At 40.9% G+C, this 26,990-nt stretch overlaps 1 protein-coding gene across 2 annotated transcripts; it reads right to left on the bottom strand.

Moving 5' to 3' along the window:
- SKP1 (S-phase kinase associated protein 1) lies at positions 1-21,478 on the bottom strand. Of its 2 annotated transcripts, none has more exons than XM_036311876.1 (6): positions 21,347-21,478; positions 17,784-17,880; positions 9,051-9,124; positions 6,743-6,886; positions 4,499-4,639; positions 1-425 (listed from the first exon to the last, which is right to left on the bottom strand). In XM_036311876.1, exons 2-6 carry the CDS (start codon positions 17,878-17,880, stop codon positions 390-392), a joined length of 492 nt encoding a protein of 163 aa, XP_036167769.1. In that variant the 5' UTR covers positions 21,347-21,478; the 3' UTR covers positions 1-389. The 2 variants fall into 2 exon arrangements, with proteins under 2 accessions (XP_036167769.1, XP_036167770.1); XM_036311877.1 differs by having other exon boundaries at positions 21,445-21,476.
- Between the last annotated feature and the right edge of the window lie 5,512 nt (positions 21,479-26,990).

Below are 26,990 nucleotides of genomic sequence, written 5' to 3'. Positions count from 1 at the left end.
TTAATTCTTTCAGAAAACTTTTGCAAGTTGTTTTATTTACAATGCCAACTTTTGAAAAGTCACTAAACTAAAGTTAACTGGACAATAAACTAGGCAGAAATCGCTTTGCAAAAAGAGGGAAAGCCCAAAATGCCACTTTCTATAGAGAACCCACAATTCAGTTTTATTCAGAGCAAAGAAAAGATATTTTGATCATACTGGAAGAAACTCAGCCATAGGTTTGGAATCTGTACCCAAACTACACATGCAATGAAGACAATATTCTGCTAATACAATTGATTTGCTGCTGCATTTGTCTACTGTTTGCCTAATATTAACAATTATAAACAGAGCAGTGCAACTAGTATTTGGAACAATCCTTACAGTGTTACAGTGTCAGGCACAACTTTTCACTTCTCTTCACACCACTGGTTCTCTTTGCGTACCTAGAAAAAGAGATGGATATAAGAAAGTACCTTAAGTAGTCTTTCCTAAGACTAATACTTAGTAATTCATTAATAATCTCCGAGGTTGATCATAAAGAAACAGATGGAAAACTGGAAAAACACCAGGTTAATAGTAAACTTCCTAGTCACCCTTCTTTTCCTCCCCTAGGTTATTTTGCCCTGCTGAAATTATCAAAAAAGCAAAGGCATGCCCAGCCAGTGTGGTTCAACAGTTAAGCATTGACCCAGGAACCAAGAGTTCACTGGTTCAATTCCCTGTCAGGACACATGCCCAGGTGGCAGGCTCCATCCCCAGCAGGAGGCAGCCAATCAATGACTTTCTCTCATCATTGATGTTTCTCTCTCTCTTGCCCTCTCCCTTCCCCTCTTGCTAAAAATCAATAAAAACACATTAAAAATCCGTAGCCTGTTTTGCTCAGTGGATAGAGCATCGGCCTGCGGACTAAAGGGTCCAGGGTTCGATTCCAGCTGGGGGCACATGCCCGGGTTGCAGGCTCAATCCCCGGTAGGGGGCATGTAGAAGGCAGCCAATCAATGATTCTCTCTCAACATTGATGTTTCTCTCTCTCTCTCTCTCTCTCTCTCTCTCTCTCTCTCTCTCTCTCCCCCTCTCCCTTTCTCTCTGAAATCAGTAATATATATTATTATTATATGCTGGGATATAATGCTGGGATAAAAAAATTTCCAACTATTCTTAGGATCTAGCTTCTTGACATTGTTTATAAAAACCAAGTCTTACTGCAATTGTGGATTTGATGCATGCTTTTTATGGCATTACCTGAATGGATTAGTTTGCCCTTCAAGACAAGATATGAAGTAAATGCAAGATTTCAGTCAAGAGACCCCATTACTGAAGTCATGAGTATAACTAACTCTGACCAGAGAGATGTAGGGTTGATTTTGCATTTTTTGTTTGTTGAAAGCAAAGTGTTTTGTTTTATTGTATTTCTTAGTGAAAAGGATTGAGAAAAGTCAGGTCGAATAATGTGTACACTCTGAAAGAATGACCTGCCTAGGTATTTACAAAGAAATTCACCAGCCGAAACCGGTTTGGCTCAGTGGATGGAGCGTCGGCCTGCGGACTGAGGGGTCCCGGGTTCGATTCCGGTCGGGGGCATGTGCCTGGGTTGCGGGCATATCCCCAGTGGGGGATGTGCAGGAGGTAGCTGATCGATGTTTCTCTCTCATCGATGTTTCTAGCTCTCTATCTCTCTCCCTTCCTCTCTGTAAAAAATCAATAAAATATATTTAAAAAAAAAAAAAAAAAGAAATTCACCAGGGAAGACATAATCAGGCAGTGGCATTCAATTTGCTCAAAATGCTATTAAAGAGACATTACAAGAGAGAATCTGATTTTGATAGCAACAGATTTGAACCAGGAGCTCTTAGATAAAAAGATCATGTTTTGAGTAGGTTTTATGATCCTCTCTCACATACAGAACCTTAGGTTTAAAAGAGTACGTGGTTCTTAGAAGATGATGCTGACTGGAACTTCTCCAGGATATTATTATCTCTCATTTGCAAGACAGATTTGCAAAAGGAAATGGATGAAAGGGGTCAAGAGACAAGTTGTGCAGATTTGACAGAACATCTAGCCAGAGTTCCAGGAAGTCAAGTTCATTATCAGTAAGGCATCTGCACAGATGAAGGTAGTCAGAGAAAAGCAATCAAATAAGATATAGTATTAATAATGTGAGAAAAGATGAAAGTCTAAATTAAAAAGCTTGTCTTCAAGAAAATAGAATTGGTATAAAATATTTTAAATGCATTTATTATCCAGAAGAAATATGACTGTTCAAAATTGAGTAAGACAATGTGTTCTAAAGCATAATAGATATCTGAACCAAGAAAACGCCACATTGCCCATCCAGAAGTCATTTCTATTTGTAAGAGACATGGACCACAGCATGGCTCATATTTCTTTTCTAAGGGCTGTGATCAAAGCCATACTTCATAAATCATTTAAGTTAAACTGAAGAAAGCATTTGACAAAATAGCATGTAGGGGCAAAATGCAAATGATTGTAAGTTAAACACATTTTTACTTATAGAATATAGTAAACTAAGAAACACAGTGCATACACAGAGATAGCCATCAACACCCTGCTCTTCTGGCTGAGAATATTGAACAGTAAGATTAAAAAAAAACAAACTTAAAAAACAACAACAAACAATAGACTACACAATCTAATAAAAGCACAATGAACAGAAAAAAAATGTATCTTTTTTAAAAATACACACACATATTTTTAAAAAAGCAAAGGCAGAGGGCAATTATAGCTTCAGTCACTAGAGCTAACAGAGCAAATTCAAATAGTTCATTTACATTATTCCAGTTTGTAGCTGTGTAAACAAAATCATTCTAATCTATTCACTAATTTCTTCCCTGTTCACGAAGTTGCTCTAAAGTATCATAGCATCCAACCATCCTGCTTTTCTGAAGTCACTTATGTCTTATATGTAAGGTCCCAGAGATGCCAAAACTAGTAACTACTAAGGAATAAGTACCAAAGAGCACCTCTGGCTGAAAAGTATATTGTTCTTATGTTTATAAAAAAGCAGAACAATCAAGATTTAACTATAAGACTGCGAACAAAGACCACTAGGGGGTGCACCAAGGAAGCATAACAAAATGCGGAGACAAAGAAACAGGACAAAATTGTCAATGGAAGATATAGAGTTCAGAACCACACTTTTAAGGTCTCTCAAGAACTGTTTAGAAGCCGCCGATAAACTTAATGAGATCTACAAGAAAACTAATAAGACCCTCGATCTTATATTGGGGAACCAACTAGAAATTAAGCATACACGGACTGAAATAACGAATATTATACAGACTCCCGACAGCAGACCAGAGGACCGCAAGAATCAAGTCAATGATTTGAAATGCGAGGAAGCAAAAAACACCCAACCGGAAAAGCAAAATGAAAAAAGAATCCAAAAATGCGAGGATAGTGTAAGGAGCCTCTGGGACAGCTTCAAGCATACCAACATCCGAATTATAGGGGTGCCAGAAGATGAGAGAGAGCAAGATATTGAAAACCTATTTGAAGAAATAATGACAGAAAACTTCCCCCACCTGGTGAAAGAAATGGACTTACAGGTCCAAGAAGCGCGGAGAACCCCAAACAAAAGGAATCCAAAGAGGACCACACCAAGACACATCATAATTAAAATGCCAAGAGCAAAAGATAAAGAGAGAATCTTAAAAACAGCAAGAGAAAGAAACTCAGTTACCTACAAGGGAATACCCATACGACTGTCAGCTGATTTCTCAACAGAAACTTTGCAGGCCAGAAGGGAGTGGCAAGAAATATTCAAAGTGATGAATACCAACAACCTACAACCAAGATTACTTTATCCAGCAAAGCTATCTTTCAGAATTGAAGGTCAGATAAAGAGCTTCACAGATAAGGAAAAGCTAAAGGAGTTCATCACCACCAAACCAGGATTATATGAAATGCTGAAAGGTATCCTTTAAGAAGAGGAAGAGGAAGAAAAAGGTAAAGATACAAATTATGAACAACAAATATGCATCTATCAACAAGTGAATCTAAGAATCAAGTGAATAAATAATCTGATGAACAGAATGAACTGTTGATTATAATAGAATCAGGGACATAGAAAGGGAATGGACTGACTATTCCTGGGGGGGAAAAGGGTGTGGGAGATGCGGGAAGAGACTGGACAAAAATCGTGCACATATGGATGAGGACAGTGGGTGGGGAGTGAGGGCGGAGGGTGGGACGGGAACTGGGAGGAGGGGAGTTATGGGGGGAAAAAAAAGAGGAACAAATGTAATAATCTGAACAATAAAGATTTAATTTAAAAAAAAAAAAAACAAAGAAAAAAAAAAGCAGTATCGTTCAAGTGTTTAGACTCATTTTAGGACACAGAAGGTACCTGTAATGTTTTAGGACATAGAAAGTATCTACCTCTTACACCCCAAATAGTCAACATTCTTTGATGCAGGCACTTTCTTTTCCTGATATGTTATGGATTTTATTCTCTTTTAAAAAGCATGTGATCAAGAACAAACTATTGGCTACATACCTGGGCTTCCTCTTCTTCAGTAAAGTCATTTTTTATATTGAAGGTCTTGCGAATCTCTTCAGGGGTTTTCCCCTTGATCATATTGGCAACAGTCTTGCATGTAACATCAAGCAAACCTTTGATGTCTAAATAGTTTGCAGCCTGTGAAGTGATTGTTGTTTTCATTAAAGTATATTTGATGGTTTAAACTAAATACAAAGTTAGCAGTTGATAATTCATATCTAATTAAGCTTAAAATGCTACTTTTAAGAAATTAAATGGAGAAGAGTAAATCAGACAAGTTTTGTGAAAGATATTTGTTCATACCCTTCATTGTATACCTCTATAATAACGAGTCCTCCTGCTGCCTTAAGTAAACTATATACACTACACCTCAAATGTTAAAGAATTGCCATACTGGGTGTGTGTGCGTGTGCGTGCGTGTGTGCGTGCGTGTGTGCACAACACAAGTGCACAAGCACCACAGGTCAAATCTTGACATTTAAAGAATTCAAACATAAGCAGTTACAGCATTACATTTTATTGATCTTCTGAAATAATCAGCTTTTGGTTTCTTTGATTTTCTCTCATTTTCTCATTTTCTATTGATTTCTGCTCTTTAACATTCCCTTTGGGTTAATTTCATCTTTCACTAGTTTCTTTTGGTAAAAATTAAATCACTAATTTGAGATTTTTCTTCTTTTCCAATATCAGTGTTTAGTGCTATCAATTCCCCTCTCATGACCCTCAGGAGGAGGAGGGTCATCCTTGTGGTGGGTGTTCCACTGAATGACCTACCACAAAAACAAAAGTTCATTCCTCTGTGGCATCTCACAGATTTTCATATATTCTGCTTTATTTCCATCCAATTCAAAATACTTTATAATTTTTCTTTTGATTTCTTCTTTGACTCATGGGAAATTTGTTTTTAGTTTTCAAATATCTGCAAATTTTCCAGATCGCTTTCTGTTATGATTTCTAATTTAATTCCACTGTGATCAGAAAATACCTTGAATTCTTTCAAACTTGAGACTTATTTTATGGCCCAGAACATGTCTAACCTTGATAGCATTTATTTGAATATACACAGAATATGTATTCTGCTGTCACTGGATATAATGTTCTGTAAATGTCAATTAGGACAAGTTGATCAACAGTGTTACATAAGTCTTCTATATCCTTACTGATTTCTCTACTTGTTTTATCAATTATTTTAGAGAGGCCTTGAAATCTCTATGATTGTAGATTTGTCTGTCTATTAATTTTTGAATTCTTTTGGTTTTTGTTTAAATTTTTGGAAGTTTTGCATTTAGGCAGATAAATGTTTAGAACTGCTCTGCCCTCTTAATAATGAACTGATTCTGTTATCATTATGTAATGGCCCTTTTTAATCCTGGTAATATTCTTTGCCCTGAAATCTACTTAATATAGTCACTCCAATTTTCTTTTGATTAATATTAGTATAATATATACCCCCCCCTTAAATCTGTGTCTTTATATTTAAAGGGAGTTTTTTGTAGGCAGCATAGCTGAGTCTTGCTTTTTTTAATCCAATGTGATAATCTCTCTACCCTTTAATTGTGGTGTTTAGACTATTTACATTTAATGTGATTACTGATATGTGGATTTGAATTCAGAGTGTTAAAATTCAGTATCAGCCGTAACCGGTTTGGCTCAGTGGATAGAGCGTCGGCCTGCGGACTGAAAAGTCCCAGGTTTGATTCCGGTCAAGGGCATGTACCTTGGTTGCGGGCACATCCCCAGTGGGGGGTGTGCAGGAGGCAGCTGATCGATGTTTCTCATCAGTGTTTCTGACTCTCTATCCCTCTCCCTTCCTCTCTATAAAAAATCAATATATTTTTTTTAATTCAGTATCAATTAATTTAATAAATTAAACTCTTTAAGAAGTCTAAAGGCTCTGAACTAGAGTGTCTTACAGTGTTCCTTAAAAATATACCAGAATAGCAGCTCTCTATGGAGCACACCACACCTTCGCCCATCCCCTTCTTTCTCTAGTGCACTCTCTTTTTCCAGTGCACCCCTATGCCTCTCCTCCCTCTTTCATCTCTCAAGGCACATATCTCTCTCCCTCTTTCTCCTAAGCTCCAAGGGTCATTCCGTTGCCTCTGTAACTTTCTAAATAAATCTTCCCTTATTAAAAAACAAACAAACAGGGGGCGGGGAGGTTGGGGGTTAATGGGAAATGAGGACACATTTGTAATACCTTAACCAATAAAGAAATTAAAAACAAACAAACAAACTTACCAGAATTAGTTCAAACAGTGTTCCTTGGTCAACTTTGAGGAATTCTTGGTCCCAAACAGGAATATCATCTGTTCGCTTTTCTTTGTTCTCATCATCCTCAGGAGGAGGAGGGTCATCCTTGTGGTGGGTGCACCACTGAATGACCTACAACAGAGCAATAGTTCATTCCTCTGTGGCATTTTATCCCAAGGTATTCATTCCACTGCTGGGGCAAGGTTATTCCTATAATGAGCTAAGAACGAGCTAGAAGTTGACTTGAATAATAGTTAGTAGCCAAGCTCGAAAAGCAAATATGGAGCTTGAGGAATCTTCACAACTCTAGAGGGTGGAAGATCTTAGATATCAGCTAAACCTGCAGACTATACTTGACCACATTAAAAAGCTCTTGTGCAAAAAGATAAAGTCACACAGGAAAAGGAATGGAAAATACATACAACTAGCAATGGATTACCCCATAGAATATAAAATTTTAAATATCACTACAAAGAAATAAGCTAAAAACAAACAGGCAATTCATAAATCTGATTAGTAAAACAAGAAGAAATACTCAGCCTCACTAGATGCAAAATTAACACTCTGGTCAGATGCAACTAGTTTAGATTGCTAAAAAATATATATATATTTTAAATAGCAATGTGAGAGAGACACATCAATTGATTGCCTCCTGCACGCAACCCATCTAGGGCCAGGGATCAAGCCTGCAACCAAGGTGCCTGCTTTTGACCAGGAATCGAACCCAGGACCTTCAGTCCGCAGGCCAACACTCTATCCACTAAGCCAAACTGGCTAGGGCGTATTAAGATTTTGATACAAATTATTAGCAAAAATAGTGTAAGGGTAACAACCTCTTCTACAGGAGAGTATAAATTGGAATAACCCCTTTGAAAAGTAATCTAGCACTACCTAGTGAGACTGAATATGTACATACATTATCACCAAGCAATTCTAAATACAGACACATACACAAGACTACTCAATGTAATAACAAAACAGGAAAAGCCCACATGCTCCCTTATTAGGGGAATGAACACATTATAATTAAATTTTCAGGAAGCTGATCAGCTAGACTAGATGTACGATTGTAAAGGCCAAAACCAACACTAAAGTATTAAGCTGTAGAATCTAAGTGGCGGGCAAATGGGTGTTTTCTGTATGATTAAAATTTTTCCACAGTATTTAATATTGGGGGGAAATGCTGAGGAAAAAACGGCAGAGCCAAGAAATTTTACTGCCAGGATGCAAAAAAAGTAAAGAGCTATTTCAAGAAGGAAAAGCCAAGAATAAGGGGATTTAATGAAATAAACAATAGCTTTTTAAGAAGTATTCCAGTCTTGTAAGAAAAGGAGCACATAGGCCCAGCTGGTTTGGCTCAGTGGATAGAGCATCAGCCTGCAGACTGAAGGGTCTCGGGTTCAATTCCTGGTCAGGGCACATGCCTGGGTTGTAGGCTCGATCCCCAGTGTGGGGTGTGCAAGAGGCAGCTGATCAGTGATTTTCTCTCATCACTAATGTTTCTATCTCTCTTTCCCTCTCCCTTCATCTCTGAAATCAATAAAAATATATATATATTTTAAAAAGGAGCAATCAGTACTTGCTTATACAGGCATTAAAAAAAACTCTTGAAAGGAAATAAAAGAAAGTAATGTTTATTATTATTTATGGAGGTTTCTGGTCAGATGAGAGGCAGATTTTTATCATATATTTTTAGATTTTGGATCATGTGATTATTCAGTGATTATTCATGTGATTATTCAGTATACTTAAGGTTTAAATAATCTTTTTTTAAATATATTTTTCTCTAGCCATTTTCCTCTAAGTCTAGCCAGTTCTTCCCCCAATGTGGAAACTAGTTGCTGTTTTTGTTTTTTTTTAGATAAGAATTCAATTTAAATAGCTGGTTCTGTTAAGGAGCCATGTGACCTGAAACACTAAAACCCTATTCAATGTGGAGAGTCGTTTATGCTTAGACACAAGGTAAGGTGATCAACTGAGATAACAAAAGTACATCTCTTATTCTCAAGTTCCCTTTGAGGCACCCATTCAGTGGACAAACAACACAAGAATTTTCCTTTCTGCTAGTCACATATAGTCATATTTAAGTAATTTAAATGTGTTAATGAAAAGACTAGACAATTCAAACTCACAGGGCCAGGTTAAAAAACTACAACAAATACTTAGTCAATGATACTACAAAGAGTTCTAAATTTTTTTAAAAGGAAGCTATCTCTTTAACAATATAGAAAGATCACCAGGATACTATTAATGAAGAAAGAAAAATCACAAACAAGTATATAGCTTGCTAATTTACCTTTTTTAATATTGCTGCATTAACATTTGGTAGAGGAACTGGGTCATCATCGCCTTCATCATCCATTCCCAAATCTAACAAAACCAGAAGAGATTTGCCATTATTTCCTAACTCCATTATAACATTTATACGAAACTAGGCTATTTCTCAAACAAGTGACTAGCATGACATGTCTGAAAGAGTATAAAAAGTACTTTACTAAGAATAGTTCTTTTAACAGCATTTAAAACTGGTGGTTCCTAATAAAAAGTACATGAACCAAAAAAAAAAAAAAAGTCCATGAACCACCCAAAACTATATGAAGTTGTGAGTGGACAAATATAGTAATATTATATCAAAAGATTTCTTAAATAGGAAGAAAATTATTTAATAAATGTGACTGAGATGGCTGGGCAACCATTTAGAAAAAACACACAAACTAAACTCTTATCCTCATTCTTTATACTAAACTCTTTAACTGGACTGCATTAAAAAAAATAAAACAATGACAGGTATCACATGTAATAGAATCTCACACAACATACACAACATATCATGCAGTCACTGACAAAAACAAGGCAGGCAGCTCCATACCTACTGGTATAATTTCAAGATTTAAAGTTTTTAAAAATAAAATACATGTTATCTGAATAAAAAAGGGAATATATATTTATATTTAAAATATTTATATTTAAAATAAGGAACTGTTAAAAATATATCATTGAGAGACTCAGTTTCAGGGTATAACCTTTAGTGTTACTCATCGTGTACATATTACCTATAATTTTGAATCTGTAAGTTTCTCTGATTAAAAGGCCTACCTTTCCGCCCTGACCGGTTTGGCTCAGTGGATAGAGCATCGGCCTGCGGACTCAAGGGTCGCAGGTTCGATTCCGGTCAAGGGCATGTACCTTGGTTGTGGGCACATCCCCAGTAGGGAGTGTGCGGGAGGCAGCTGATCGATGTTTCTCTCCCATCGATGCTTCTAACTATCTCTCTCCCTTCCTCTCTGTGAAAAATCAATAAAATATATTAAAAAAAAAAAAAAAAAAAAAAAAAGGCCTACCTTTCCAATTCTCAAAGTGGCTAGTAAACTCCAAAGACAAAACTGAACATAAAAATCCATATTATTTAAAGACTAGTAGCCTGGTGCACGAAATTCGTGCACATTAAAAGGGAATTAATTGCCCTAACCGGTTTGGATCAGTGGATAGAGCATCGGCCTGCGGACTCAAGGGTCCCAGGTTCGATTCTGGTCAAGGGCATGTACCTTGGTTGTGGGCACATCCCCAGTGGGGAGTGTGCAGGAGGCAGCTGATCCATGTTTCTCTCTCATCGATGTTTCTAACTCTCTATCCCTCTCCCTTCCTCTCTGTAAAAAATCAATAAATATTTTTTTAAAAAAGGAATTAATTAGCAGAGATATTTTAACATTGCTATTTGCCCTTTCTCTATAGAAATGTGAGAGATGAAAGGAAATTAGTAAAATGTATATGAAAATAATATATAGATTTATTAATAAACAGTAACAAAAGGATATAACAACAGAGACATGATATAAAAATGACAAAAACATATGAAAACAACAAAAACATGAAATAAAAACTGTGATGCAAACAATGACTGATAAAGTGATTAAAATTATTCTAATATCTCCCTGTACACCACATTAGGAGTGAAAACACTTTCAGAGTGCTTGACTAATTTCCCTTGTGATGAAGTACTTAGAACTTTAACTGTAACATCACATGCTCTTCAAACTCGAGAGAAAGCAACATATAAGTGACCATGTGCAAAAACGGGTTCAGGTAGGAACATGCCTACTCTGTCTAGAGTTTGTCCTTGTGATTTATTAATAGTCATCACACATGCTGGCATCAAGGGAAACCATCGTCAAATCAATTTAAATGGGAGGCCAGTGTCAGAGGGGGACAAATTAATTCTTGGAATCAGAACAGCCTCTCCCTCTGCAGATCCTGTTAATACTTCAGCTTCAATAATGTTAGGTCGTAATCTTTTGATAATAAATCTGGTACCATTACAAAGACCCCATTTACTATTGATATTTCTCAATAGCATGATGATTGCACCCACTTTCAATTTTAATTTATGACATGGCATTCCCGAAGGAGTAATACTATTCAGAAATTCGATGGGGAAATTTTCCTTTGTTTCTTTGTTATGAGGTGGGGCCACAACATTAGTAACAAAGAAACAGAATTAAAACTTTATTGTGGGGAGCCGCTACAGTGTTCTGGACAGGTTCAAGCCTTGGACTGATGAGAGGGCACAGTCCTCTCATTGTCACGTGCAACTCCCAGCTTGGAGGGCAGGGCCCTCCCAGCACAATTATAGCCAACAGCTGTATTTGTAAGCTTGAACCTATGGTCGGAACACGTGGCCCCGTGTGCCTGAGTTATGTGGGCTTGTTAGAGTTCAGCTGCATGTAGTTGAGTAGGATTGAAACCCAGGAGAATGTATGTAAACATCTTGGTCACGCCCTTACTTTGCCTGGTAGCATCTGCTATTAACTAAAGGCATGGCTGTGGGCGTGGTCACTGTCTCTCAGAAGCGAGACCCGGCTTTCATTCTCTTGTCTGTCTTTTCTAAGCCTTTCAGCCGCCCCACTCAGGTTCACCCCTTGCCATGCTGGCACGAGGCACACTTGAGAAAGATCTGCCTCCACGATCCCAGGGTGGGTTCCTGCCTCAAACTCTGCCCTTACAGGAAGCAGCTCCGGGAAACAGCTTGGGGGAGGGCGCAGCCGTTGCCAAGACAACCCCTGTAGGACTGACTTCCTTCCGTCTGTATGTGACGAACCCCACCCATGGTTTTTATATAAGTAGATTTGTCTTTTGAGGACAGTGGATGGGGAGTGAGGGAGGAGGGTGGGGTGGGAACTGGGTGGAGGGGAGTTATGGGGGGAAAAAAGAGGAACAAATGTAATAATCTGAACGATAAAGATTTAATTAATAAAAAGTAAAATAAAATAAAATAAAATAAAATAAAATAGATTTGTCTTTAAAGATTCTATATAATATTTTCAAACCAAATGGATTTGTCCTTAGGTATCTACACAACTAATAAAAGGTGCCAAAGAAAAGTCAGTTAATAGTTAGCACATACCAAGATTAGAGACCAAAAGTTACTACAGTACTATATTGGTGTAGCACAGTATCAGTTATACTGATATGACCCATGTTGAATCAAACAATTTAGTCCCTGATATATCCAGGTGCTGTCCCAGGCAGTTAAGAGTCAGCAATGAGCCCTGACCGGTTTGGCTCAGTGGATAGAGCATCGGCCTGCGGACTCAAGGGTCCCAGGTTCGATTCCGGTCAAGGGCATGTACCTTAGTTGCGGGCACATCCCCAGTGGGAAGTGTGCAGGAGGCAGCTGATCGATGTTTCTCTCTCGTTGATGTTTCTAACTCTCTGTCCCTCTCCCTTCCTCTCTGTAAAAAATCAATAAAATATATTTAAAAAAAGAAAGAGTCAGCAATGAATACAGGATGGGAGGAATTGTTGCAATTTTAGAGATCAGGATGTCTCAAGGAGATGAAGACATGACGTTTCAGTATAATTTTAGAGGAGGGAACACCTAAGCAGAGGAAATGGCAAACGGGAAGGCCTTCTGACGGGAGTGTCTGGCATGCTCTAAAAACACTAGAGAACCAAGTGTTGCTAGAGCAGGATGGGCAAGGGTGAAAGGAACAGAAGAGATTAATAACAGGGGGCCTGACAGTAATAGGGCCTTCTGCATTTTTGGCTACTGTATTGGTTAAAGATGATAGAGAGCAGAGGGAAAACAATTATGGGGCTAGCAATAATCCAGGCACAAGATGATAGCTTAAAGATTTACAGCCATGAAAAAATTAAGAAATGGTCTAATTCTGTATGCATTTTGAAGGTAGGGGCAATAGGACTTGCCAACAGATGGGAAGTAGAATGTGAAAGGAGTCAGAAAAGACAAGGTTTAAGACATGATGAACTAGATGGAATTGCCATTAATTCATATGGAGAAGGCTGTCCGAGAACTGTGATTTTGGAGGGCAGAAAATCAAGGACTCTACTTTCTTAAGTATGAGATAGAAATTAGATACAATAGATTTAAATCAGATACATAAGGGTAGACAAAGTGGTTAGATATGCAAGTCTAAAAATCAAGAGATCAGAACTGTAGGTAAGTTTGGGAATTGGTGTTTAGATGGTTTACAACACTACTAGAGGCCTAGTGCATGAAATTCATACGGGGGGGGGGGGGGCAGAGAGTCCTTCAGCCCAGCCTGCACCTGCTCCAATCTGGGACCCCTCGGGGGATGTCCGACTGCCGGTTTAGGCCCAATCCCTCAGTCAGACATCCCTCTCGCAATCCAGGACCACTGGCTCCTAACCACTCACCTGCCTGCCTGCCTAATGCCCCTAACTGCTCCCCTGCCTGCCTGGTTGCCCCTAACGGCCCTCCCCTGCCAGCCTAGTTGCCCCCAATATGCATATGGCTGGGGTCCCTCAGACCGGCCTGTGCCCTCTCGAAGTCCGGAAGCCCTCAGGGGATGTCCTCGGGGGAGCAGGCCTAAGTCAGCAGTCAGACATCCTTAGCTCTGCTACAGAGGTGGGAGAGGCTCCCACCACTACTGCTGAGCTTGCCAACCGTAAGCCCAGCTCAGGGCTTCTGGCTGAGTGGCACTCCCCCTGTGGGAGCACACTGATCACCAGGGAGCAGCTGCTGCATTGAGCATCTGCCCCCTGGTGATCAGTGTGCGTCATAGCGACTGGTTGTTTTTCGTCAATTTGCATATTAGCCTTTTATTATATAGGATGAGACTAGATGAGAAGACCAAGAGAATAATAAATCAGTATAAATATAATGAAGAGGCCCAATGATTAAGTACACCTTGGGGAACTTCAGGCTTTGAAAACAAGGAGACAGAAGGCTGTGACAGAGGTACAGTACTAGTAAGTAAAGTATCCAGGAAACCAAAAAAAAAAGTATCCAGGAAACCAAATGTAGAAAAGAATGACCAACTGTCACATGCTGTCAATAGGTTTAGATGAGAAATGAAACAAGATGATGCACTTGACAACACGTAGTTTCAAAAAGTATCTTATTTTCCTGTATATGTTAGGGTTACTCATCTCCCCTCTCCTCCTTCCCACCAATGTCTTTTCCTGATCCCATCTCTGCTCAGAGTAAAACTAAAATATGATACTATCCTGTCCTAGCCTGTATGGCTCAGTTGGTTGAGCACTGTCCCATACATCAAGAGGTTGGTTGCTGGTTGACTCTGGGCCAAAGCACATGCCTGGGTTGTGGGCTGATCTCCAGTAGAGGGCATGCAGGAGGCAGCCAATCCATGTTTCTATCTCACTGATATTTCTCTCTCCCTTCCTCTCTAAAATCAATAAAAACATATTTTTAAATAAAAATAATAATATCCCAATTTGGATCAAGCCACTTACCCTTTTCCTGAACTAGTAGAAAATATTTTTTAATCAGAAAGAAGAGAAAAAAGTTTTACTATGTGAAATACTTGTGCTTGAGGAATTAAGATTTAGAGAAAACATAATACAAAAGACCATCTTGCTTAAATCCAAATGTTATTTAGAAGAAGGCTTAAGTCACATTAAAAATAAGGGCCTTAGCCCTGGCTGTTTTGGCTCAGTGGCAAGTGTCATCTTGCTGACTGTGCTGACTGAATGGTCCCAGGTTCGATTCCAGTCGAGGGCACATGCCCAGGTTGTAGGCTTGATCCCCAGTAGGGGATGTGCAGGAGGGCCATTCAATGACTCTCTCTCATTATTGATGTTTCTCTTTCTCCCTTTCCCTTCCTCTCTGAAATCAATAAAAATATACGAAAAAATTAAAAAAAATAAGGGCCTTAGCCTTGGCTGGTGTGGCTCAGTTGGCTGGAGTGTTGTCCCAAGCACCAAAGGGTCATAGGTTCAATTCTCGAACAGGGCACATACGCAGGTTTCAGGTTCAACCCCAGGTCAGGTAGCGTAGGGGAGGCAAACAAACGACCTTTCTCTCACACATCGATGTCTCTCTCTCTCTCTTTCTCTCTCTCTCTCTCTCTCTCTCTCAAATCAATAAAAACCTATCCTCTGGTAAATACTAAATAAAACAATAAAAATGGTTGCAAAGGATTACTTCTCTAACATTTAAACTAAAGATTTGCTGGGGCTTTTTTGCATTTAGACTGAATGCACAAGTAGCAACAGTCATTCCTTAAAGCTATTTAGTTTTAAGAACTTCTGAGAGACACCTGTATCCTGATACCATACCCTGTACCTGAACAAATCAGTCAATCCACATGTACAAAACCAAGATTTTCACTTCTGATTGTCCTGTGATTAGAAGTTTATATTTATGTTTTCTGAGTCACAAAAAAACCCATATTAGAGATATTGCAGATGCAAAACAAGGAAAGCAGTAAGTTGCTGAATCAAGATTTTCACTTCTGATTGTCCTGTGATTAGAAGTTTATATTTATGTTTTCTGAGTCACAAAAAAACCCATATTAGAGATATTGCAGATGCAAAACAAGGAAAGCAGTAAGTTGCTGAACTCAATAGACTCAAGTCCTCAAGAGGCTCAACTTCTAGATAAACCATCGGTATTTAAGACAAAGTCAAATGCCATGGAGGAAATGAATCATTTAACTGTTGCTATCATGCCACTTGATTCAGTGGGCAAAGTTGGTGTGGAAAACCTTCAAGGAGCCCTATGTTCTTACATTGGCAAATGCTTCTTTGAAGCAGTACAAAACAGATTAGTGTGCCAGGCACCAACTAAGATGAAATAAAGAACACTTTCATTGCTAAATCAAGTATTCACGCAACAATTGTGATATCAGTTTCTACATCTTCTAGATAAAGCCTTACTCACCTGCCTTTAGGGACACTTGGATTTTTTCATACTTGATGAATAGTGACCGTAGGATATACCAAGGGTTTAACAACTTAACAGGAATTATCTATGTATGTAAGTTACTAGAATACAGGAATGTAAGTACCACATGATTGGTATCAATGACCAAAAAGAATTATATGTTGTTTTTATCAGCCAACAGAAGTCGCACACTGAGAAAACAGAAGACACACCCTCTGCAATTCAGCTTCCGCCTCTACCACACCTATTATCTGCTGTTGTTAGAAATCCTCTAGCTTATTAATCGTAAAATCCTAAGTGATCAGTCAACAGTATATGAATCCAACAATCAGTCTGTTCACCTCAAAATGCCTCCCTCTTACCTTGGCTTTCACAAATACTACTTCACTGATTCTCCACTCCTGACTGCTACATTCCTGCCCCAATTTCATTTACTGCCATAGATACTTCCATTCCTCTCAAGCCCATTCTTCAGCTCTACCAACTACAGTATCACAATTTCATCCGACCCCAAAAACGCAACTGAAAACCATGATTTTACTTTTCTTTAACACATCCTCTCTCCTGCAGAACAATCTTCCAAAACATCCTAATTCTACTAGATTTGAAATATCACCTAAGACTACACACTGCGGTCTCTCCACAAGCCTGAAGAATAGCATCAGCCAAGATGTTCCCACAGCACCTTTTGGCACACAATTTTATTAATGCACTAATTATATATACCATGTGGCAGTTTGACTTCTTTCATGTCTGTCTCCCTTCCTGGTTTAAAAATTCTTCAAGAGCAAAAACTATTTCTCACTTACCTTCTTTTCACCAGAATATAGCTAGTGCTTGGCACATAACTCACTTAAATATCTGTAAGCTACATATCTTCCCTACATAAAAGCATTTGATATTTGAAAAATTAAGAAATGGTCTAATTTCTGAAGAACACTCTTATTACTAGTAAATTTCCCCCTCCCCACCAATTCTAGAGACTGATTTGTATGTCTCCATTTTATATTTATGTCCACCAGCCCACTGGTAACACTAAGAGATCCATGTTAACTAGTAAAAAATTTCAAAAATGTTTCAGAACCAGTTTTTCTGTCTTACTTCTTTGTTGTGCTGCACATATACTTTGCAGTAGATAATTCACTTAAGTATTTGTTAGCTACAGATCTTCCCTATATAAAAGCACCTGACATTTGAAAAATTAAGAAATGGTCTAATTTCTGAAGAACACTCTTATTACTAGTAAATCCCTCCTCCCCCCACCAATTCTAGAGACTGATTTGTATGTCTCCATTTTATATTAATGTCTACCAGCCCACTGGTAATACTAAGAAGAGATCCACATTAACTAGTAAAAAATTTCAAAAATGTTTCAGAGCCGGTTTTTCTGTCTTACTTCTTTGTTGTGCTGCACATACACTTTGCAGTAGTTTCAGAGGAATGACAAACTAGACAAAAGGGAAAACTTGGTTAAAAAAAAACAAACACACATCTACTCGGTTTACAATCTACTCAGTTTACTCCTGTTGAAACCAGGTGCTCTATTTAACTACCTTATAGAAAGGATCTCTTTTCCAAAGGCTTTAATTTTTATCATTAGAAATTGTGAATCTAAATTTACTCGAAACTGAAAATTGATCTTATCTATTTAATAGGGGGGGAAAAAATCTCATTATTTCAGACAATGCAGAAGAGATGACCTGTAACAAAAAAATGCAGTTAATACTTTAAATTTAAAAAAGGTAAACTTAACCCTTCATATTCTTGAGAACTTTGACAGATTACTTGTATAAATTCAATGTTCACAGGTTATCTCAAACTATTTATTTTTTCCCCCTGACCCAGGCTTTTAAAATAACTTACCTTCTAACATGGTCTTGATAGTCACAGATTGTTTGGCAATTTCAACATCAACTTCAAATATCTCTCCATCAGAACTCTGCAATTTAATTGAAGGCATCTAAAAAAAAAGGCATTATATAGAATCTGAAATTTACGAGATATTATTTCCATACACTACTGATTTTTTAAAAGTAAAATCAAGGTTTTTCGTTGGTTTTTGGGGGATGGGATTACTCTGTTAAAAGCCCTCTATAACTATAAAATCCTAAAAACCTTTAGTATATAGCCCTGTAAAACACTGTGAGTGGTTATTCACGGGCTAACATACAAGTGTTTCTAAAAAATTCTTTCAAAGTATAATTCCTAGAAACAGAAGCTCTTAAGGCCTTCCCTACTGAACTCATTGCTGGTTTAAATTTAAAGTTACATTCCATACTTTTGATGCAAAATATTTCTAAAATGGGACTTACTTTTTTTGTCTGCCTTTCTGCTTTCACTCAATACTGACTACTGCATTTGAAGTTAACTGTCACAGTTAATTAACTACCTGCAAACCTGAGGGAGGGCAGTCCAAAATAAATAAAGCTATCAAATAAGATAGTAATTTTCCTCTAGTGAAACTTACCAATGAAAAATAAGTTCAAATCCAAAGTTGATCATGACATACTTATTTATGTTTGGAGCAATGCAAGATCATATAACAGAATAAAGAGATAAGGATAAACAGATGTCAATCTAATTCCCTATGCCAAATAAGAAACAAATTGCACAGCGTCCTTTTTATCTTTCATTACTGACTGTCCAGGTGTCCAAGTTTGAGATCTTCTGCCAAAATCCTCATAGTAATAACCTACTACTCGTTTCAAAAATGTATTTATTAACTAAGATTGAGTCATTACGAAAAAGACACCTCTTACATGAAAGTTAATTGAGCAATTAACTTCAAAGGACTTGAATTCTGGCAAAAAAAAATTGTTTAAAATTAAAAATTCTAAGCCAGCAATTTCTTACCATCTTCGCATTCTTCGGGAGAAGAGGGTGGGGGAAGAGAGAAAGGTAGCAATACCTGCCCATAAAGATTAATTCAAGACCTCTTCAAATTTCAAGTACAGATTTTATGATCCTTTTATTTTGTTTGTTTTATTTTTTGTTAATCCTCAGCAGAGGATATTTTTCCATTGATTTTTAGAGAGAATGGAGGGGGAGAGACAAGGAGAGGGAAACACTGATGTGAGACACACATCCATTGGTAGCCTCCCACACGGGATGAGCCTGCAACCAGAATCGCACTCGGGACCCTTTAGTCCAGTGGTTCTCAACCTGTGGGTCGCGACCCCTTCACAGGGGTCGCCTAAGACCATCGGAAAACACATATTGAATATATAAGTACATATTGTTTTTGTGATTAATTACTATGCTTTAATTATGTTCAGTTTGTAACAATGAAAATACATCCTACATATCAGATATTTACATTACGATTCATAACAGTAGCAAAATTATAGTTATGAAGTAGCAATGAAAATAATTTTATGGTTGGGGGTCACCACAACATGAGGAACTGTATTAAAGGGTCGCGGCATTAGGAAGGTTGAAAATAATTTTATGGTTGGGGGTCACCACAACATGAGGAACTGTATTAAAGGGTCGCGGCATTAGGAAGGTTGAGAACCACTGCTTTAGTCCATGGGCCGACACCTCTATCCACTCGGCCAAACTGGCTGGGGCTCAAGTATAAATTTTAAAGGCTTCTGAGAGTCTTAATCCTGTGATGTCACTATTAACGTGAACGTGGGTAATTTGGCATTTAAAACATTCATTCATTTTAGGTTTAAAGACTTAAGTCCCATTAAATCAGTTAAAATGTTCATTCAGCTTTTCCCAGACAATTATCTCCATCCCCCAAACAGACAAGCTATTAGGGAAAGGAAGCAAAAAGGTAAAGGTATGTTTTAAAACCAGGCACTGAAATATCCTCTCACTGACCCATGGTTGTACAGAATTGAATTTCGCTTTTCAGTTTACAAATATGTCTGCTTCTCCATGTTGCTTTGTGCTTGCCATAATGCAGAGGGCCCAGGGCAGGGACCTGCCCTGTGACAAGGCAAAAAAAAAAAAAAAGACGACGACGAAGAAATCTCCAAAAGAAATATTTTAACCTAAGTCCATTTTTTAATTACAAAATATTCTACGTTCTTTTTATGTTCTATAGTACTGGAATAAGCATTACAGAATCACAAGTCTGGCAATGCAGTTGATAAAATTATTTTTAAGACTATCATTGCACTTTTTTTTCAAATAACTCTCAATAAATAACAAGATCTGCTTAGTCATAGTCAAATTAATATATTAGGTTACTCTTAAGGGAGCTGAAGTCTTATTAAATAGCAGGGAGTCAATCAGCTAATCTGTAATTTGATGCACATTGTAATCCTAAACTTAATATTTAAAGAGAACTTTTTTTAGTGTTATACAACTGGAATTTGGTGCAACAATTTTTAATAATGGATGAAATTTTGATTTGACATGCTTTCAAGACCGTTACTTCATTTATTTAGGCTCCTGTAGCTGGAAATTAAATCACTCTCCATGGCTAGCATGATGTGAATTCTATCAACATCATGAAGGGAAGAAAACTGTTTTAAGTGATACCTCTTTTCAGGGGGCAGAGTGGAGTAATGCATTGCTCCACGACACAAATAATTCTATTGTGACGTTCTGACTAAAAAAAAGAAAGAAAGAAAAATTCATGACCCAAAAACCCAAACCCGAAGTCTCCATTAAAAAAATGATCTAAAGCAAAAACAAAACAAACAAAAAAAAGTGAACCAAATCAGGGTCACTTTTTAAAAGCCAGACACCTTCAGTTTTAGAGTTAGGGTTCCTAAAAGTCACACCCTGTTGACTATGGTACCTGCTATTACAACCGTTGTGTCACCAACTCTAGACTGTGGCAAAATAATAGGACTATTCAAGAGGAACGGGCAGCTATCTGCAAAGATTCGGCCCCACCTCAGCGGGCGGAGACCCGGTTACTAGCGACGCCAGAGACGGGAGGGAAAGGACGAGCGCTTTAAAGAAGCCCTCGGACTAGCACCGCCACGCTCCCTCTCCCACCACCACAACACGGACACACGCCCGCGCTCCCCACAGCGGGGCCGCCACTCAGACCCCGCGGCCTTCCCCGCCCCGGGTCCCCGAGGCCGGCAGTCTCAGCACCAAGGGAGGCGCCGGCCGCCGCCTGGGCCTTGCAGCCGAGCTCCGCGCCGGCTGACGCTGGCCCCGAGCACCCAAGGCCCAGTTCCGGGCTCGGCTCGCACCTTCTCCCGCCCGCCCGGGCGCCCAAAGGGCGTCGTGACGACGCACGACCAAAAGAGGCCTCGCCGAGTGGAGGGGCAGAGCGGGAGAACGGAGGCCGCCGGCACCTCCCGGAGAACAGGGTCTGAGACGGGCTGCACCGGGCCCGAAGGCAGACCAGGCCCCGGTGCCTCCCGCCTCTGGCAAGCCGAAGCCGCAGCGGTGCGGCCACCAGCTCGCGATCCGCGGCGCCACCGCCCCTTCCGGCTCTGTCGGCGGCTACTCACGGTGCTCGGTCTCAAGGAGAGAGCGGGCCGGAGGCTGACGAGAGCCGGGCAGCGCCAGCAGAATCAAAAGAAAAAAGGTGGAGAACAAGGCCACTTACAGCAACAGCGCGGCTCGGCGTCGGTCTTTATAGGAGCGGCGGTCGAGGACCCCAGGGCCCGTGACGTCACAGAGCGGCGGGGCTGGCCGCCGAGTTCGCCTGACGGCAGGTGGGGGACGGCAGGGTGGCCCCAGGACGCCGGAGGGGCGGGGCCGGGCGTAAAGACGGAGGGCGCGACGGGGCGGGCCTTGATTCTTATTCCCACCCTCGGACGCGGCATTCGCTGTTCTCAGAGGCCCCGGGGAAAGGCCGGTGCACTCTGCGACCTGCAAGGGTCTTTCAGGCAGGGGCTGCCCCCAGCCGAATTGATGACCCCGGTCCCGAAAAGCCTAGAAGCTGCTAGTGTCTGGGACGGGCAGCGGCTCTCGTTTGGGGCCGGGAAAGCTGGGGCTCCGAGAAAGAAGGCAGATGGGGCCCTGCAGTCACCGCTGAGCTTCTGTTCAGGGTCTCCGTGCCCTCCACTGAGCCTGACATGAGTTAGCTCACAGTCCGCAATACCTCTTGAGGTGAAATATCATTACCCTTTTCTCCTTTCAATGTGAGGGAACGGGTTCTGAACGGTTCCGTGGCAAAGCCAGTTTGGTGCTCTTAATCTTTTCCTAACATCGACTTCTGCAGAGACTTCCGGGCCCAAGATAACCACTGTTTTAAGGAAACGCCCGGCCTAGAGAAGAGGCCTCCCTCTGGCAATGGGTCCCCATTCATTCAGGAAGGAATGCTGAGCCCCTGTGTAGGCCCGGGCACAGCGCTGGGGATTCGCAGTGAGCCAGCGGGCCAGCCAGCCAGGGTCCAGCCTGGACGGAACTCTTTTTTTGATAAAATATATTTTATTGATTTTTTACAGAGAGGCAGGGAGAGGGATAGAGAGTAACATCCATGAGAGAGAAACATCGACCAGCTGCCTCCTGCACACCCCCTACTGGAGATGTGCCTGCAACCAAGGTACATGCCCTTGACCGGAATCAAACCTGGGACCTTTCAGTCCACAGGCCCACGCTCTATCCACTGAGCCAAACCGGTTAGGGCCTGGACCAGGGGTGGGCAAACTTTTTGACTCGAGGGCCACAATGGGTTCTTAAACTGGACCGGAGGGCCGGAACAAAAGCATGGATGGAGTGTTTGTGTGAACTAATATAAATTCAAAGTAAACATCACTGCATAAAAGGGTATGGTCTTTTTTTTGTTTGTTTGTTTGTTTTTGTTTTAGTTTTATTCATTTCAAACGGGCGGGATCCGGCCCGTGGGCCGTAGTTTGCCCACGGCTGGCCTGGACGGAACTCTTAATGGGTGCTCCCTGAAGTCTGTGATAGGGTCCATAGGATGAAGCCAGCCCTAGAAAGAAAGGATTGGTCTGAAAATCCCCTCCCCTCCCCTCCCCTCCCCACCCCGTCAAGGACTTTACCTGGCTCTACCCTGCTCAGCTTTGGGAACATTGCCACCCTCCCGAGGAGACTAGGGCGCCAGGCTCACCTAACCGGCAGGCACATGATGTGTTCCCGACGCCAGGGAGACAAAAGACTCTTCCACTCAGGGCCCTCTGAAGAAATCAGAGGCCTACAGTCCTGACGGGCCGGGCTGGGCAGGGAGGCCAGGCAGCGTCTTGAGTTACCGGGTCTTTGTCTACCAGCAGTGGTATCCAGTGTCCGCCAGGTGCCACAGCTGATGAAGGAAGATGAAAGGACCTACAGCTCTTGCTTTTTTCCATAACACAGCCCTGCCCTCAATAACTGAGCCACAGGTCTCCGAGGCAAGGCCCCCTGGAGCCCCTTCGCCCTGTTTGCCCCTGGCATACAGTGGCACCTTGTAAACTCAGTTGAGTATCCTAAGCAGGACTGGGCAGTGCCATGTCACACATCTAGCCCAAGCACCCAGCACAAGGCCTGGCATAAAGTAGGTGTATGGTTTTCTTTTTTGTTTTTTTAAATACATTTTTATTAATTTCAGAGAGGAAAGGAGAGGAAGAGGTAGATACATCAGTGATGAGGGAGAATCATCCATCGGCTGACTCCTGCTTGCCCCCCTCCTGCACACAACCCAGGCATGTGCCTTGACTGGAATCAAACCTGGGACCCTGGTAGTCCACAGACACTCTAGCCACTGAGCCAAACCGGCTAGAACAGTTAGTGTATGATTTTCCAAATTTGTCTGAGGACCCCCAATATTAGAATCACCGAGAGATGCTTGTTTTCAGGTTCTTAAAAAATGATTTACAGGGGGAAAAAAAATGATTTACAGGGAAAAAAAAATGATTTACAGACAGTCCTCGGGGGGTTACGTCAGACTTGACATACATCGTTTCCTGGTTACATTGCCATCTCCCATCCTACCTAATAAAGAGGGAATATGCTAATTGACTGCCATGCCCTCAAAGATGGCTGCACCCAGTCCCCTCAGCCCCACTGGGGCAGCAGGCACACGGCAAGGCTAGTCCCCTCATCCCCCGCAGCCGCCCAGGGCCAGCCTGAGGTGCAGGTAACCAGGGCTGGCCAAGCAGCAGAGGTGTGATGGGGGTGTCGCCTCCCGCCCCTGAGGGCTCCCGGACTGTGAGAGGGGGCAGGTCAGGCTGAGGGACACCCCCTCCAGTGCATAAATTTTCATGCACCAGGCCTCTAGTTATTTATATAAAAAAAATATTCCGTCACTTTGATGTATGTATATATGTGCTTTATGTTTTTTATTATTTATTTACAAGTAAAGGTCAGGAATTGTTATCTTTCTTTTAAAATTTTTTAACTGTTTTACTTCTTCTGTGTATGTGCTCCATGTGAGTGACGTAGGTGCTTATGTAGGTGGGTTCCAGCTTACAGAAAAAATCACGTTACGTCACGCCATAGGAACAGATCTCCAACGTAACATGAGAACCTACTGTATTTTTATTTGGCCTTAATGTAGTGTTACAAATACTGAGAACACTGAATTGCAGCAATTACCATTTATATAGTGTTTTCTTTCTCACAGAATTGTGTAAATATTAATTTAAATTAACTTAAAAAGTAATTCCATTGAAATAAGTAAAATAACAAATAATATATAGTGATATGAGATTATCATAGCAAATATAAAGTGTCCCCCCAAAATTTATACACACTTGAACAGCTGATAACTCACTTAATTTACACTCCTTTTCAGGTTTAACTGATTTGAAATAATGGGTGAAGCCCTAGCAAGTTTGGCTCAGTGGATAGAGCGTTAGCCTGCAAACCGAAGGGTCCCAGGTTCGATTCTGGTCAAGGGCATATGCCTGGGTTGTGGGCTTGGCACAACGTGCAGGATGCAGCCAATCAAAGATTCCCTCTCATCATTGATATTTCTATCTCTCTCTACCTCTCCTTTCCTCTCTGAAATAAATAAAAAATATATTAAAAAAAAAAAGAAATGAAATAATGGGTGAAGCTAGACTAAGCTTTGAACAAAGAAAATTTATCCTAAAGTGCCACTAGACTTTTTTTATAGAGATACATAAAAGATAAAGTTTCTGGTACAAAACCCAGCAACAGTCGATGAATTGAGGACACACAAATACCAAACAAAATAATTCTTGATGCTTGTGATTCCATTGCTTCGAGTTATCAGCAGTGCCTGGACCAGAATAGTCATCAGTTTGAAAACAGACATTGACAAAACAATTATTCATTTCCGTAGATTCTTTTACATTTTGAAAATGAACTATATGTTAATAAACACTGACTTTATAATGATTCAAAGTATGTAAACAATTTTTGGGACATCCTGTGTGTATTCTGCATGCTATTAACTGCTTTATTTTTATGAATAAAGGAACTTTTTCAAAGCAAAAAAAAAAAAGATGCTTGCTTTTAACATTCAGATCTCATTTACTCATACGTACTATTATATGCATAGATTATTTCAGGAAAAATACACAAGAAATTGTTTGCCTCAGGGGAGGGGAACTAGGTGACGAGGGAGCAGGAGTTGAGGTGATTTTTCACTTTATACGCTTTTCTACATTTTGAATGTAAATCCATATGAATGTATTACATAGGTCAAAAATTCTTTTCTTCAAAAAATAAATTGGCTTCAGGTCAAGAAAAATGCAAATTCCTGGGTCAACTCTTGATCTAATGAATCAACTCCCCAGGGGGTAGATTTTTCTGCCTTTTAAACAAGTCTCCAAGCCCAGGACAAGTTGGGAAACCTCTGCAGTAGGACTCAGTAATAAAGCACTGCTAAGAAGGGACCAGCAATGTCTGTCAAAGGTGACTGGTTTAGCTCCATACTTTTTGAATCAACCCTACCCTCTTTCAAACCCTCCACTCAGGAGGGACAAGGCAATTGCTGGACTGTGGGGTACAGCTAGGGATCACTCATCTCCACTCATCTATACTAATAAAAGGGTAATATGCTAATTAGACTGGGAGACCTTCCAGGAGACCTTCTGGACGTTCTTCTGGACAAAGCCATGGTGGCGGGGCTGAGGTAGAGGCGGTTAGAGGCCAAGAGGGGAGGGCAGTTGTGGGTGATCAGGCTGGTGGGCGGCAGGACCGTTGGGGGTAAGCAGACCAGCAGGGGGGCCAGTTGGGGGCAAGCAGGCCATCAGTGGGGGTCAGTTGGAGGTGATCAGGACAGCAGGGGGGGGGCAGTTTGGAGTGAGCAGGCCAGCAGGGGGGCAGTTGGGGGTGAGCAGGCCAATGGGGAGGGAAGATGGGGGCGAGCAGGCCAGTAAGGGGGGGCAGTTGGGGGTGATCAGGCTGGCGGGGGGGGGGCAGTTGGGGGTGAGCAGGCTGGCAGGCAGAGTGGGTTGGGGCAATCAGGCAGGCAGGCAGGCAGGCAGGTGAGCAGTTAGGAGCCAGCAGTCCCGGATTGCAAGAGGGATGTCCGACTGCTAGTTTAGGCCCCATCCCTGTAAACCGGCAATAGGACACCCTTCGAGGGGTCCCAGATTGGAGAGGATGCAGGCTGAGCTAGGGAACACCCCTCCCCCATGCACGAATTTCGTGCACCAGGCCACTAGTTAACTATAATCACCAGCTTAAGTCTGAAAGAACTGGCTTCTAACAGTCCCCATGGTGTGTGTGGATGGAGGGGTTAAGCCCTGAGAAGGCTGAGGTGTCATTCTTACTTCAATCACTCCACACACTACATAATGAAAACCCCTTGTTCTACAGAGGAAGGAAATAAAACCAAAGAAAAGGACTCTTCCTGTGTCACACAACCACTGCAGAGTAGGGCTGAGGCTCAGGCCCACCTATGCTTCTGCCACCACAGCCCATATGTTGAATTTTAGCCCCATCCCTCAAATGCCAGAAATGTTTTCTGATTTACAACTATTCCCTGCATACTACCACGAGGGAAGGTAAAGGCCTTGGATTCAGGTAGTCCTGGTTTTTATGGTGAAATCATTTCCAGAGATGATCTCCCTTTGTTAATAGTTTCATTACCTGTAAAGTGTTTACAGGAGGATTCCTTCAAGGACCAGCCCCCTCAGTGCATCTAAAATGGAACAAAACTCAGTTTACATTCCCTTTATCTGGCACCTATCACCCATGGGACAGACCTTGGGTTCTAGATTGTGCATGTGTGTTCCA

Source organism: Myotis myotis, unplaced genomic scaffold (genome assembly GCF_014108235.1).
Source record: "Myotis myotis isolate mMyoMyo1 unplaced genomic scaffold, mMyoMyo1.p scaffold_m19_p_6, whole genome shotgun sequence".
Classification (NCBI taxonomy): domain Eukaryota; kingdom Metazoa; phylum Chordata; class Mammalia; order Chiroptera; family Vespertilionidae; genus Myotis; species Myotis myotis.
This window is presented reverse-complemented; position numbering and strand designations above follow the sequence as displayed.